Source organism: Hetaerina americana, unplaced genomic scaffold (assembly GCF_022747635.1).
Source record: "Hetaerina americana unplaced genomic scaffold, ioHetAmer1.1.p SCAF_1, whole genome shotgun sequence".
Lineage (NCBI taxonomy): Eukaryota > Metazoa > Arthropoda > Insecta > Odonata > Calopterygidae > Hetaerina > Hetaerina americana.
In genome coordinates this window covers 11,798,243-11,814,924 of record NW_027286069.1, presented here as the reverse complement: position 1 = coordinate 11,814,924, position 16,682 = coordinate 11,798,243, and the positions used below count along the sequence as shown (strand labels likewise).

Genomic DNA, 16,682 nt, shown 5'->3' with positions numbered 1-16,682 from the left:
TAATGAGCAAAAGCTTTCCATTTTTTCAGGGACATATAAACAAAATGAGTATTAGTACCTACTCTGCATACTGGGCACATGAGAGTATTTTTCTCTTTCATGACCTGCAATAACGTTCACGAGTGATCAGCAAAAATCTGCGCGCCTCTATATTTTTCATTATTTCGATTTCACCACACCTTCAACGGGTAGCAATGGTGCCCTTTCTCCACAAGTTTCTCAACTCTCTCCATGGCCAAAATTGTTCTGATAATGAAGTAATTCAAACCTTTAAACGTATACATTAATATCGTGTATTATAAGACCTCCGGTTAAATTTCCCAATTTAAAATACGTCACATTGTCGCAGCGGGCGTAGTATATCGTGCTCATCATATGGCGTACTCGGTATCTATGGTTTCCTCTCCAGAGGAAAACACGTCAAAAGCTACTTGTGTTTTTAATGTCTTACGAAGTATGCTGTAGTTAGCAGTCCACTAATCACCTAGAGCCACGGTTATAGCCAGCATGAAGATTAACATGGGAAGTAAATAACATCTCCCGATTCTGAGTCTAAACAAACGAAAACTTAGGATGGTCGCAATATCTCGACGACTGGGTCATCGAAGGAAAGGAAATCCATGGATCGAGCTCGAACAACCAAATAAGCACTAGAAGGCCTCAAAACGTGCCGTACGAAAATTTGACCTTAGCTCTTGGTCACACGTTATGAAAAGAGAGGGTATATGTCGTATGTCACGAGTCGTTGAGAACCAAACAAACATTAAGGGGAAAGGCACTGGAAACCAAAGCGAACGCCTAGGTCCTTTCTTCGGATGTACTTTGTCGTGGAGATGGTAATTTGAGGTGATGTGAAGATGGAAGACATCGAACGCTTAAGACATGAAAGAAGTATCGCTACATGTGGCAGGCTCCTCATCAAAATTCCCAGGTTTGAATAGGATATGAACATGTAGTGTCCAATTTATTATGCCTCCAGAAATTATAGCCATGGAGGAAACTAAGCCGAAGAATGGAAGTATAAAACTATAGAATATGATATATTTCTATGCTACCACCCTTTACCAAGCATGAGACCCGGGTTATCACAAGGAATGATGACCTTAGTCACGGGGTTACCAAGTATCTAAGTACGGCCAACCGCGACATTTACTGAAGATTAAAAATGGGGTATCTTACGGAAGTGATTCTGGTTTAAAATATCTCCAGAAATCCGACCCTAGACATAAACATAGCATTCCAAGCCAAGGAAAACAAAATGATAATGAAGTCCTTTTATTTCCCATTGGAATACGTGAATTTCCGCATGTTGGCACTGTGATTCGTAACTACGCCTCGAGCTCTGATTTTGAGACTGCATTACACAACGTACTTCACAAATTAATTCGTTTACAATGACTACTGTATGCAAAAGAATCGTGAATGCCAGAGAAGATTCTGTCGAGGAAATGATGGAAGGCTTGGCAATAGCCTACAGAGAATTACTTCACCTTCATAAAACATTTCCGAAAATAGTATTTTCTAATTTTGTAAGAATACTTGATCATACCTATCTATGTCAGTGAACGAATTGTAATTAAATGTTTGTTTCTAAAAGGACTAAATTTCTTAATACCCCACAATATGTAACTTTCTTAGATACGTCAAGGCAAAATATCCCTGCTCTCGGGCGGAGGCGCGGGCCATGAACCCTTCTGCGCCGGTTATGTTGGAGAAGGGATGCTCTCGGCAGCTGTAAGTGGTTCTGTTTTTGCTGCTCCTCCGTCTTCACAAGTTTTTGAGGCAATACAGCAGTTGTCCACATTTAATAAGGGTTGGTGCATGTGTAATATTTGGAGTAGTATCTGCTCAAATATCTGTTGCTTTTTATTTTCTAGTTCCAGCACTGATTCAGAAATAATATTTAGAGTTATCAGTGCTGGTGAGCAAAGCAAGTGCGTAATATCTCTGGAACAATTTTTGTAGGTGCTGGCGTATTGGTTGTCATACCAAATTACACTGGTGATCGTCTGAATTTTGGGTTAGCAGTAGAAAAAGCACTTAAGGTTGGCATTAAGGTAATTGAATAGCTACAAAACTAGGTAAATTAGAGGAGATACGTTCACGTAACTACCCCTAAAATTCTTTTCTATTTTCATCGTTAACATTCCAAATTCAGTCTTTCATTAGTCTTATATGATAGAAAATAATCATTATTTTTAATGATATTTTATAGTCTCATTAATGCAAATTTTACTCTCTGGGTGCCTAAAGGTGGATTCTGTAATTGTTGGAGAGGACTGTGCCCACCAGAATTCAAAATTAGAATATGCTGGAAGGAGAGGTCTCGCTGGATTAGTTCTCATTTTTAAGGTACTTGGTGCATAATAGTAGACATTATGTGTTTTGTTTTCGAATAGTAATATACTGTCAAGGCTCATCACCAGTGGATATTGAACTGAATTAATCATTATTTGAGCTCCATTATAATTCCGTGGATGATGGATGAGAGAATCTTCCTCAGTTATGTCCCTAAATCCTATAGAAACAATGTAGTAATTTATTCTACTATTTCAGGCTTCAATGTAGTAATTGTTGATTTATTCTGACCATACCAAAGAGTGTTTAATCCCAGGTAACTGATGGAGGGACTTCAACTTACTTCTTTAGGGGTAAATTTCGGACATTGCCAAACAATCATTTAACAATATTGTGGCCATTGTTGGAAAAAATGCCTCCTCCCAGTTTAAACTCTTTATTTTTTAAACTATTTTTTTATTAGTTCCTAATGATTTCTGTCAACTTTTTAAAGATCCATTAAATTTACACCATCCAAAAATCTAATGCTCTGCCTTTCTCTTCTTTACTTAGCTCCCAACAGTGCCCCATCTATTATATGGCTTTCAATAACCAAATGGAACTCAGTTTTTCCTCCATTTACGTTTCCTGTCTTCCAGTTTGCCCTAACATCTTTTATTATGCCCCAAATCAACAATTGTGCTCAACTTTAAAGTCTTAACTATTTTTTTTTATTTAGAGTGTCTGTAATCCATTCTTGCTCCAACTCAATAATTGACATCTTTGGATCCACTCTATCCTTGTTCATATTTCATTAATTTTCTATACCCAAACCTCTAAGCACTAAATAGGAAGGAATATATTACATGTTGAATTACACTTATCATATTACAGTTGATTGCTTGTAGGCTGCAAGTTTACCATGTGAGATACAAAGTTTGAGCAGAGGGGCAAAATCCCCATCAGCCCAATTGAATTGTATAGATAGCCCAGGAAATGGCAGAGATAAAAATGCTTTTATGGGGAAACTTTGAACCCAAGATTTCTAATGTGGGGTCTATTTGTGGGTAAGGTGGGTTCCCTCTCTGGGAACCCTCAACTTCACTCAAACTATTTGATTTTTTGGGTATCAGGACTTCCTGGGAAACCATAGGTGACACTGGGAAAGGATCTGCCCCTCCTACTCTAATGTGTGAATTTCACATGCCATTGGGCTTAGTATTAGGTGAAATCTACTGACACCTTCCAAACTGACCTTCAGTTTGATTACTATGATAATGGTTTTTTTACTGAACAATATGTTGTTAGACCTCAAAATTTACCTACACATAATACTTTTATCAATATTTTGGAAATTTTCATTTATTATGCCATAATTATATTATAAATAACTAATTTCTGTGGAAATTTGAAATTAAGTTTTTTGCTTCTGGTCACGATTTATATCGTAATGTATTCTTGAAACAAAGTTTTGAATATTTTGGCACTAAAAAAAACATATTCATTCATGAATCATACTTTGGAGTTGTGCTCAATAAGTCAATCATTACTCACTCAATAATTAACACTTAATTTAATATTTTTTTTCAAAGTTTGTAATAGAAGTAAACCAATATATTTGGGATATAAATTTATATGGAACATTTTTTGAAAAGTAAATGGATCTTAGAATTAAAGGGTTGAAATCAGATACATGAAAATGGAACATCCTCCTTATGTGAACGAATTTATTGGTGCTCATTTGAGCTCATGTCAAAGTGCAGGCACCTGCAAATTCAGCCTCAAAAGAAATAATGACATGAAGAGAATCATTTTGGACATGGAAAGGAACTTTCCCGAGATTACTAATCATGAGATAGTGAGGCAGAGGGGGCTGAATGTTAAATATGCAACCTAGTTCACCCACCAAAGGAGAGCCTGGATAGAGTGCAGTTGAGGAACTTATTCTAAGGAAAGAATGTGGTAAATACTTAGCCTGTGTAGAATGATAGACTATCGTACATTCAAGGATCTATAGGACTGATTTCCTATTTGTTTGCATGGCCCTAAGAACAATTTTTCCTGTGTAACCCTAGGGTAGTTTCAAAGGAAATAGGTGTAAATGATGATGCTACTAACATTCACTGTAGGGGTTGAACAGTTGTCTCAGAATCTATTCTTTTTTTAGCCTTCCCGGTCCCTCTATTTTTCCAAAATGCAACTAATCCATATCTTGAAAATTTCATGGAAACGGTAATAGTTAAAAGTTTGTATCTGTACGTGTATAATTAAACTGGGTATAGCTGAATATTACGTGTGAAAGACCAATTGCATTGATATATTTAGTGATTCATTATATATTTTTTAATTATTTACATTTTTATTATTGCTGGATTATAGATTGCTGGTGCTATGTCAGCTGAAGGGAAGTCACTTGAAGAAATCACTTGGATGGCAAAAAAAGCTGTGACTTTAATGTCTACAATTGGAATCTGTTTATCACCTTGCATATTGCCAGGTAAAATTCTGTCGGAAAAATTTCATAAAACTTAAATTGAATGAATCTGTAAATGGGTAATCATTTAGACTTGGGCCTTTGTTGAAATCCTGAAATATGGATACTAAACATTATGTTAACCTCACAGGCTTACTAAAATATGTTACCAGACTGAGATTCTTTCTTCGATAGAATATTTAATAGTTTCAACATTAAAGAAATTTATTGAATTCTGGAAATGTTTGTGCCAACCTGGCATTCAAATTACCCTTCTCTTGCGGAGTAGGATGAGATTTTGAAATCATTATTTTTAACCATGCTATAAAATCATTTTGGTGGTAGTTTGGCATTGCCTTTGCAGATGGAACACCTTCATTTACTCTAGCAGAGACCGAAATAGCATTGGGAGTAGGAGTCCATGGGGAAACTGGAATTGGCAAAATTGAGGCAAGTCACTGTATTTGGAGATCATTTGAGTATCCTTGAAAATGAATATGCCTGAGCTCAAATGCTTCTTGATTCCTTTGCTATATTTGCCCTTGACCCTGTCAATATGGCAATTCTCATTTCTCTTCTGTAAAATTTCTTGACTTACAACTTCTTTTATGAGAAAATACTTAATACATACTTTCCTCTTCTCTGTCTTTTTGCTTCAAAAATCAATGGAAGGCAATGGAGCCAGTCATTGAGGCAGGTAGGGAAATGAGGATGGAGGAATGGGGAGGAGGAACAGGGGATGAGAAGAAGAATGGAAGCATGCATGGTCTGCATGAGAGTTGGATATGAGATGGGACCATTACTCAATCGTGAATGATCACTACTTGACCTTCTCTCTTATTTTATCTACTCCATTACCAAGGAAAAAGGAGAACTCTTCCCTTTTTCTCCCAAGACACAGTCATTTTTCCTTCCAGCATCGCTGGAAGAAATACTTTTCCTTCTAATGGCCTAAATTTCCCCTTGTACAATCTGACCAACCCTTTGTACCTCAACTTACACTCTTTTAAACAACTCTGCCAGACCATCAAAACCATATTATAAACACCAACAAATAAAGTTAACTGCTGTAAAGTAACACCTTCGGGATGCACCAGGATGTATCTGGTTTTCAATATTTTAATTTTACACTGAGCTCACATTAGTTTAAGTACACATCTCAGGTGTAAAGTTGTAAATATATGATTAGAAAAAGTTCAATATTTTACTTAAAATAAGTAAACAAGAAAACTGAAAATTTCTTCAAACTATGTGTAAGCAAATAAATACAGAAACACATATAACAGCCATATTTAATTCTCAGTAATATTGATGTTGATGTAAAAAAATATTGTTTGTAATGTTGATCTGTTGAAGTATTGTCATGAAATACAAAATTCAGCAGAATGCCATACAAAGTGGTCCTTTCAACATTTTATACATTTTGAAGTAAAATATTCCACTCTACTTACTTTTAGTATTTCACCTCTTTAAGTTTTGCTGGCCTAAGAAAATCAATACCAAGTAACTTCATCCAAGGACGTTTCCAGCTATGCTTTGTCCGCAACTGTTACTACTCTAACGTCTGTTACAGTTAATGTTCTTGTAGTTGAAATCAGAGTCAGTGGAGAGTGCTGCGTATGATAGATTGATTATCTTGCATTAATCAGCTAATGGCTACAGACTTTTAGTGTTTTTTTAATATGTTAGTAAAATCTGCATTTAAGTTGGTGAAACAGCACTTCCTGTGCTTCACGCCACTGCTGTTGATGTATGTAACTTTGTGCATGCATTTCCTGTATTTTAATAAAAAAAGGTTTTCATCTGTCCAATAAAATTGCTAAGTTTGTCTTGATTTAAAATTTTCACAAAATCATGGTTATGCCGGTAATTAGTTTCTCCTCTTTTTTACCAGTTATGCTCAGCAAACAAAATTGTATCTTTAATGTTGGAGAAAATAAAGGAAAGTCTCACACTTAAAAATGGAAATGAAGTAATTTTGCTTGTTAATAACCTTGGCTCAACCACTCAAATGGAGCAATGGATTGTAGTTAGAGAAGTGAACATTCAGTTAAGTAAGTTTTTGTGTCTCTGTTGTTCAGATCCCATGGTACAAATGAGCTTATTTGATTTATTCTTATTTGACATTTCAGGTAAGGACGGCATTAAAATTTTGCGTATATTTGCTGGCCACTTCATGACCTCATTAGGCATGTCTGGGGTGCAAATATGTGTCCTTAAATGCAAAACAGAGGATGAAGTATTTGATAATGTCTTAAATTGGGTGGATGCTGTGACAAATGCACCAGCTTGGCCTGGCAGTTCTCCTTTGACACATACTCATTTGGCTCCTTGCACTGAAAATCTGAGCATACATACTGTGCCCTACATTGATTTAGAGGTAACAGTGATTTCATTTTGTCTCTATAGCATAAATATAGGGAAGTATATGGTTTTAAATGTTGAATGAGCTATAAAAGAGTTACTACTGTCACTTGATTTCAGGAAGAGATGGGCAAAAGATGGAAGCTGCCTAAAATTGGAAATGATAATGCAAAATTGATTCATACCTGCATACAAGAAGCCATGTGTGCTCTAATCAATGAAGAAAATAAAATTAATTTTCTGGATACTGAGTGTGGAGATAGAGACTGTGGCACGACATTGCGGCGTGGAGCTGAAGGTCATTATCTTTTATCTTGAATGCAGGTGCCATGGTTACTCTAATTTCTGTAATAAACTAGTCAATTGTAAAAACATCATAAAGAATTTTTTTAATTCTTCTGTACCCAAGAATGTCTTATTTGGAAATGCATGACTTTACTATGTTGGATTATATTTTGTGGAGATGCATGACAGTCCATATTTGTTTACTTTTATCTACCTTTTTGCATGATCAGACATATGTCTAGTCTCCCATTCTCATTTGGGTGTGAACTGTTAAAGAAACTAATTTTGTTCATAGTTTATGGCTTAGGAAGCTAACTCAACTTAACTAAGTACTCTTTCTCATACTGCCTGATTCCTTTATATCTATTTCCATTGTACCCAAAGCATTCGTACATATGTTATATGCTATGCTGCTTCTATATTTTCTTTGTCTCCTTAGACCTCTAATAGTTTTCATTTTGCAATTCTCTTCCACCCAATTCTCAAGTGACTTTCTCCTTCTCTCTTTACCCTCTGTTCCTTTCTTGAAGAAAAATTCTGGTGATCCAAGTCTCATCCATTCCCTTGATATGACCCAGCAAACAGTATACCCTTCCTCCTACATATTACTTGAGCATTTAGGTACAAATAATTCAACAATTTCACAAAATGACATCTAACATGGCTGCTCATAGCTGTGGCTTTTATAAAATAAGTCTCAAAATTACAAGTAACTACAATGCAACAATTTCAGAATGTAAAAATTGTTCGCCTTGACCAGGATCCTGGTCAAGGAGAATGATTTTTACCCTCTGAAATTGTGGCATTGTAATCAGGTGAAAGTGACTATTTTCATCATCAATCAAAGATTAATAAAATGTCTAATAATTATGAAATTGAAAGAACAACCTATATTTACTTCTTCAGAAGTTACTGCTACCAACAAGAAGGCCTCCAGAAGGTGCATCCAAGACAATCAGACAGAAATAGAATATTGTGTTTGGAATGTGTAATTCAAACCATGGCACACACATTCTTTTCTGTGTATCTATTCCATTACATATGTAATTTCTTATGAAATAAGTAATTTGCCTCTGGAGTTGAATGCAGGCCTCTGTCTTCGAATTAATTAGTCTTTTACCAAAGCCTCCGGAAATATTCCATTGTGCAAAGCGAAAATGTGTTACATTTTGAAAACATCTCTAAATAATCAAGTTGTTACCTTTTTCTCCCCTAATGCCCAATGAATTATACCAAAGCACAATTTTCTCCAACTTCTTTGGTGTTCTTGGGTTCTTGTTTATTTAAACTTCATTCCCCTATGAAGCTATTTCATTTGAGTCATTAACCTTGGTAATCTTACATGAGCTTTCTTCACCTCAACTAGTATAACCGAGGACAGCTGGATGTATTATAATTTGTTGTACTATTTATTGCAATACCTGGAAGGTATCCTGGCTGCATTGAATATCCTGCCCCTGGATTGTCCTGGAGCATTGATGCCTTGCCTCGCCGCTGTCTGTGAACCTCATATGGCTGGTACTGCTGGTAGTATTTATTGTTTGCTACTTACCACCTGCTCCCCACCTTTGGCTGACGTAGAGACTCATGAAATGGCTGGGGAAAGTTTTTCCTGGGCAGATGCATGGGCAAAGGCATGGAGATGTGGCTTGGATGGGATGCTTAAATACTCGGGAGCCAAAATTGGAGATAGAACAATGGTAAGGAATATTCTGGATTATTTGGCTTATGATGATTTCAGATACTTCTAATTTATATATTAGCTTTCTTTATTTTGTAGTCCCGATCGATTAAAATTCAGTTCTAAAGGGCTCTCTTTATACCATCTGCCAGTACCTGGCAGACCAGTGTAAACACATCTGCTGTCTAAGTACTGAGTTGACAGATCTATTAAAATTATTACAGGCTTTCATTGGCATCAGAAACACAGCGGCAGCAGATAGAATATTATGAAAAACAAATGGTACCTGTCATTCAGCTGAAGAATTAAAAAATCTAACAACCCTAAATTAAAATAGCAATGGATGGCTCTCTAACTCACACTTGACTGCTGAGAGTGCTCCTACAGTGATCTCTTCGTGAGCTCACATTTCTCTCCTTAATGATATTTACATGTTGATCTATCTAGTAAAATAAGAATTGGGTTTAGAAATACACAACTATAATCACAGTCAATAGTATACTCATCATTATAAAAATTAGGAAGTAAGCATGTTTTGGAATTTGAGATAATATTTTGAGTAAAGGGGCATTTTGTCCTTAACTTCTTCTATACACCATTAACTCTATTCCTTTCTATCAAATGTCATCTGTAAAGGGTCTTGGTATTCTAACGGATCAAAATATTAGGTGATTTCTGGGAATCTATCCAAGCACTTCATTGTAAAATTATGTCTCTCTTAGACCTCATCTACTGCTTCATGGAAATCTCGGATATCTGAGCATTACAGTTTTGTTATTTAACTATTTTCCTTCCACTCATTACATAATTTGCAGCTCCAACTGATCTCAGTTTCAACTGATATTTCAGCTCTCAACGGTATTGCTCATTTATTCACCAAAATAGTTAAATACAGCCCCCCATTCTAGTAATAGTTCCACTGATGCCAATCTGTTTGACTCTATTTGTAATCTCCCCTATCATGAGTTTGAATCTGTTTTAAAGTTGAACTGTTTTTCCTTATCACTTTCAGAGTACCATCTCAATCAACCCATACACAATCATTACTGCTCATGCTGATGTCCAGTAAACCAGTTTATCATTAATTAAATATTTGCTCTTCTTTCACCTCCTCTCTCTATAATATTCTCTTTCCAATAACAATCATCCATATTTGCTTCCCTCTTATAAATTTACCAGACTAGCCCTCTTTTACTTCTCTGTAAATTGCACAGGCTGTTCAATAATGAGTGATTGTACCATTTTAATTGGCATGATTTTTGCATAACTATATTTATTTTTAAATTACGGTGATAGCTTGATTTGTAGTGCTTATATGGTATAATTTTCTTTCATTTGAATTTTGTATTGCATCAGCAGGGGCCCTTTATTGTTTAAAAACGTTCACTTTGCCTGTGGCATCACAATGAAGGTAACACATGATGCTGCTGGCTTGGAATTTTGCTTTCACTTGGACAGATTATCAGCTGAGGCCTATTTAATGTTACAGGAGACTTCCCAATTGCACAGCTAAAAGATGGTTTAAGGAGAAAAGACAATTTCTATGGTAGATGGACCTGGAGCTTCAGTCACTCTTAAATAAGTAAATATTCACATTGCTGTTGCCATTATGAGAAAAGATAGTCCAACAATGTTAAAAGCTCTATCAGAAATATCTTTGCCTTTAATTGGTTGCCACCTACATGCTAGAAACAGAAAAATTACTCATGAGACATGTCTAGAACTGTAGGTTCCAAGAATGCTGATACCCAAAAAATAGGATTTCTTGTGCAGCTTTGTTGGCAGTTAAAGTTGATGCCACTGGAAGAAGAGGAGTTTATTTTGAAGGTTAACATGGCCAATGAAACTTGGCTACGTCATTTTGATCCTGAGAGCAGGCAGCAAGGCTCTGTGTAAAAATCTCCAACACAAAAGAATACCGTGGTAGCTCTTTCTGTGAAAGTTATGGTCATCTCATTTTTTAATGTTCAGGATCGTTGTCCAAGAATGATCAAACTTAAAAATAAGGAGTGAGTCCCAATTAGTATGGTTCCCCTACTTTTGTAAATGAGCTCCTCTGACCTCCTGAATCCATTGAAAGATTCTTGTTGGAAAATCCCTCTGCCAGGGAGAGATTTTCCAACAAGCGCATAAGAAAGAGTAGGTGGGAAAATGAAAACCAGAACCAAAAGTAAGAGGGAATACGTATATTACCCAGCATAAGATGTCAGGATTTGATTGAGGAGTGAAATCATGTGACTACTTCTTTGGACTAAAAGCCCTCTTTGTTTTTCTTCTGAATATTAAATAATACCATTAAAAACTAATCTGAAGCTATATTGATTTTTTTCTTTTAATTTGCCAAAAAATCATCACTGAATCAAAAAATTGATTTTTACTGTATTATCTACAAGCATATTTTTGACAGAAAATACCTTGCTGCAAGGAAATACCTTAGTTTTTTTAGAGCTCCTAAAGTTTTAATAAATGTACAGGCTATTTTTTCCAATGACTGCACTTAGGATATAAATGGTTGTTTATAAGAATAATAAATTATATTATTCAAAGAAGATATTGGGTAAGTACCATAGATTAAAGGTGACTTATCTGTAACATGTACATATCTCAGATTGCTCATGTGCATATGGCAGATGGAGATTGAGGATGGGTAGTGTTAGGAAGGGGGGTGAGCCAGGAAACACCCATGGAACACAACAGATACACAGTCAAAATAGTAAAAGAGGCAAAGGGAGAGCTGGAGGTAGGAATAAAAGTTGGCGAGGAACTTCCAAAATCAGTGTAAAGGTAATGAGGTTTTAATGAAAGAGAAAAGACTATTATATAATAAATGTGAAACTCCAATAGCCGTAAACAGTTTACCTTTCTAAACAAAGTAAAAATGAAATTAGTTGGCTAGCGCCACAAGTCAAGAAGGGGTAAAAGGTAAAAAAGGAGAGGATAAGAAAGGTGAATACGAATACGCGTATTTCGGCCACAAAGTAGCCCTCTTCAGCGTACTGAAGGGTAATTGTCACTACAACACAAGTCGAAGTGAGAAAGGGTAAGGGCAATCCGAAGAATATATAGTGTTACATGTGTGGGGGAGGGGGGGGTGGTGAAAAAGACAAAAGCCAATGGACGAGGCTGATGGTAGAGGAGTTTGAGTTTGTGTTGTAGTGACGATTACCCTTCAGTACGCTGAAGAGGGCTACTTTGTGGCCAAAATACGCGTATTCGTATTCACCTTTCTTATCCTCTCCTTTTTTACCTTTTACCCCTTTTACCTACCTCATTATCCTTTTTTACCCCTTCTTGACTTGTGGCGCTAGCCAACTAATTTCATTTTTACTTTGTTTAGAAAGGTAAACTGTTTACGGCTATTGGAGTTTCACATTTATTATATATTACTAGCCGTAAGAGCTCATTTCTATCAATAAAAAGACTATTATGTTTACAATTTGAGGGCACAAACTAGACCAAGTGGAACAACTCTTGAAGATGTTTTGCGCTGAGGTGGCCCAAGCAGTAGCGACTTAAGAAGAAAAGTGTTTGATGCAAAGAAGCTCAAAAGGAAGGGAGGTGATGACAGAGACATTAAGAAAAAATATTCAAAGACTTTGATTTGGAGTATAGTTTTTGATGCTATGGAACTTGGTCAATAAGGAAAGATGATATCCATAGATTGGAGGCTAATGAGGTAATGTGGGCTTGGAGAAGAGTGAAAAAATAAAATGTATAAAAAATAAGTCAAATTAAGACATATCATGCATGGTAGGGGAGAAGATAGGGTCATTATAGAAATCCAAAGGAGACAGAAAAAGTGGATGCAGAGTATTTTGATTGGCGTTGGAATGTTGAGGACTGTGATGCAGGGGATGTATAATATATGTAAGCAGGTGGAGGAATAGAACAGGCATGTTGGATGGAAGGAATGGAGGTAGAAAGTATACAGAATTGAAGAAAGGTTTATTATAATGTAAAGTCTTTGTTTGATTTTGTTTTGTCAGATGAGGCTTAGAAATGTAGTGGTATTAAGTGAGTGTCCATTCAAATGGTAGACCTTGCAAAAGAAATGGATAAATAATGATATTTTTATGGAAAAACCTAGATATTGTGACATTTTAAGATACATAATTACGAATGAAATCCAGTAATCTTATGATCTATGTATAATGTAAATATAAAATTCATGGGAAGAACTGGAGATATGAATGAAAGTCTGTGGAAAATTTGTAAAATCAGTTAGGTTACTGATGACCAAGCTCTAGTTTGTCAGTCAACCAAGGGATTGCAAGCATAGCTGAGTGAATTGGAAATTCAGAGCAATAGATATGGGATGAGAATAAAAGTAAATAAAACAAAGATTATGCAGTTTTCCAGAAAGAAAAAGGCTAAGCTTAACATTAAAATAGGAGGGCAAAAACTAGAACAGGTGGTACAGTTTACATATCTCAGAAGTGTTTTGGACCAAAATGGTCAAAGTTGTAGGGACGTAAGGAGAAGAATTGCTTTAGACAAGGACGGTTACATGAGAAAGAGGGAAGTGATGACAGGGACATTGAGTAACGATGTAAAGAAAAGGATCGTCAAAACTCTGATATGGAGCGTGGTTACGCAAAGTGTGGAAACATGGTCATTGAGGTAGGATAATAAGCGTGGATTGGAGGCTTCTGAAATGTGGGTGTGGAGAAGGATCGAGAAGGTGAAGTGGACAGAAAGAAAAAAAATGAGGAAGTACTTGGTATGGTGAAGAGAGGGGTTGGTTGGGAGAAATCATAAGGAGACAGGTAAATAGATTAGAAGCATATTGATCGTCGGTGGGATGTTGAAGACTGTGATAGAGGGGAGAATGTTAGGCAAGTGAGGAAGAGGCAGGAATAGGATTTGGATGTTGGATGGAATGAAGGGAGGAAGGAAGTATAAGGAGATGAAGAGGATCTTGTTGTAGAGTAGGATGTTGGGTTGTGTTTTGCTTGGAGATACTAGATATTTATTTGGTAATTGCCCCCATCTACCTTAACCAGTAGACTACCTTAAAATATGAAAATCTCATGAAAATAAAACCTAGGTTTTACATTACCACTGTTATTTAGATGGTAGTAATTAAACATAATTAATAACTTAAGAAAAAATGTTAATCAAGTGGGCTAATTTGTTGTTCTACCAATGTTTAAAAATTTCTAACACAACACCTGTTGCAAAATTTAAATTTATCTTACAAGTTGTGTCAACTCTTGAATATTTAGGTGGACGTAATGGAGCCAGCTTGCACAAAGTATCTGCTAGCATCAAAGAAAAGCAAAAATGATATAATAATGGCTCTAGATGCAACATTGGAAGCAGCAGAGAAGGGATGTATTGCAACAGGAAAAATGACTGCTAGGCAAGTTGCTGTAATTCTTGAGCTGTGATGTAGTATATCTCTGCCCAGGCAATGTATATTTCATCTGGAATCATATTGTATTTTCCTGAAACATTGTGAACTTGTCAGGCAAACAGTTATCAAGATGCATGGTCATAACCTCAAGGCACATTCAAATGAACTAATTATCTCTGTCCTGAATTTCTGCTAAAGCAAAGCATTTATTTTAAAAGCATATAGTTAAACCTTCACTGAGAAACAAATTGATAAATTTAACAAACTGAAATTACAAGCTAGAATAATGCAAACTTACAATTTGATGGAATTATATGTAAAATTTACCAACTATAGGAAAATTGGTGCAGATACTAACTTAAATATGGTATCCTTTGTAAATCCATTGGGTCAAGTAAATTACCCTCAAAAATGGACAATGCCCTGATACAAGAGGCAGTTCGCAATAAGAATTCATATAAGTTGTGATGCTGTAGCTTTATGCTTTCCTTTTACAATTTATTATTTCAGAGTTGGCCGGGCAAGTTATGTTAATGCAATGAATCTCCATGAATATGATGCAGGGGCTTATGGAGCATATGTGTGGCTGAAAGCAGTCATCATGGTGCTAAAGAGACATTTATCTTAGCTTGATATGAAGAACAGTTTAAGATGTTATATGTATTTTGCTGACCTTTTATAAATATTCTCATACTGATAATAAACTCTAAAATCCAAATCATTGTATTGCCATTTATTATTTTAAGTCAATAATTATTTGAGATCTTTCTTGTGTATATCAGAAAACTGGCATAGATATGATGAATGTATTATTTTTTTACCCCTTCATTTTCACTGTGCTAAGCAATGCCCAAGTGTTATTATGCCCTCATACAAAATGACTTTGATTAAGGTATCAACTATGAGTGCACTACCATTTCTACTTCTTGACTGATGGTGTTGTCATTGTGTCAGTGGCCTCATTAGGCATACTCAAACCAATCAAGCAGATTATAGCCTGAAAAAATGTGTGCAGGACTAATGTGTACATGGAGGATATTGCGATACATTGGTGGTTCAATTACTAGGGAGTTTAACAGATTGCATGGCAATTTTCAAGTTAAAATTGTCATATGAAAACAGCTTTTTTGACATTAATTCTTTGCATTGGTTCATGCAGCATCTTTTTTTAGGGAACACTGGTCATTAACGAGTCATTTTCTCTTAAGTTATCTAGTATTTTTCCCTTGGAATAAAAAATACTTAATATATTTCACTCTGTTGTTTGAATTCAAACTTTTTTTTCCTTCAAGCTTCTTATATATCAGGCTACATCTTTGAATCGTGTAAATCAACTATTTGATGCAATTTAAGTTGCTGGTGTCGATTCTCTCTGCTTAACTTGACTGGAATGTTTGAAACCTGTTAAGACTGCTGATACAAGGTGAAGAGAATAGCTTCAAGCTTGCCGTGTATGACCCCTTTCCCATCTTCCCCTTCTTTGACACTTTTCCACTCTCTGCTATTTATTCTCATTCTGAAAACTTTTCCACCATTAAAGAATTGAGTGTATTATTTTAAGGCATTTAATCATATTCATTTATCTCTGGTAAAATTTCTTTTTACTTCCTCAGTAATACTTGTATGTAGTCTCTCATGAAGAGTCTGCAACTGGTGACACATTGCTGATGGTGGGATATGGGGGGCACAAGGTACAGGTAAGGGGACATGGAAATTTACAACTTCCAACACTAAATAAACTAGTATAAATGTAGAAAATGCAATCAACCTCTCAGTGTGAAACTCATAAGATAACAAGTAAAGGATGGATCAGCTGCTCACTTCATAATGAGGTAAGTGATACACTCATATAGATAACTACCTTTCTGATTTGTGGAGGGTTAGTATGAAGGTGGATCAGATGGAAGTGCAATTTATGCTAAAATATTATATGATTTAGCCTTCATTGTATGTTTATTTTGGGGCTTAAATAAATGAATTATGCAATGGGAAAATATTAATGGACATATATTAGATCAAGGTTTCACTGTAAATAAATGCTACAATTCTAGTTTACATACTACACAGCTTTCTACGAAATAAATAGGTTTTCCTGTAACAGCAATACTATACCTCGAGATAAATTCAACCTGAGCTAATCATGATAATTGCAGGTACCAAGAATTTTATTCTAGTAATGTGTATATTTAATCTAATGACATTCCTTCTGTAACCTGCTATGTTGATAATCTCAATGCTCTCTAAAC

At 35.7% G+C, this 16,682-nt stretch overlaps 1 protein-coding gene across 2 annotated transcripts; it reads left to right on the top strand.

Moving 5' to 3' along the window:
• The first annotated feature begins 1,275 nt into the window (after positions 1-1,275).
• Positions 1,276-15,526, top strand: LOC139688234 (PTS-dependent dihydroxyacetone kinase 1, dihydroxyacetone-binding subunit DhaK-like). Of its 2 annotated transcripts, none has more exons than XR_011700731.1 (12): positions 1,276-1,529; positions 1,639-1,813; positions 1,966-2,057; positions 2,254-2,352; positions 4,657-4,774; positions 5,115-5,200; positions 6,645-6,804; positions 6,883-7,130; positions 7,235-7,412; positions 8,828-8,917; positions 14,306-14,442; positions 14,947-15,053. XR_011700731.1 is itself a non-coding variant. In XM_071585688.1 (12 exons), the coding sequence occupies exons 1-12, from the start codon at positions 1,395-1,397 to the stop codon at positions 15,062-15,064; spliced, it is 1,818 nt and encodes a 605-aa protein (XP_071441789.1). In that variant the 5' UTR covers positions 1,280-1,394; the 3' UTR covers positions 15,065-15,526. The 2 variants fall into 2 exon arrangements, 1 of the variants encoding a protein (XP_071441789.1); XM_071585688.1 differs by having other exon boundaries at positions 1,280-1,529; positions 8,828-9,099; positions 14,947-15,526.
• Positions 15,527-16,682: the final 1,156 nt, after the last annotated feature.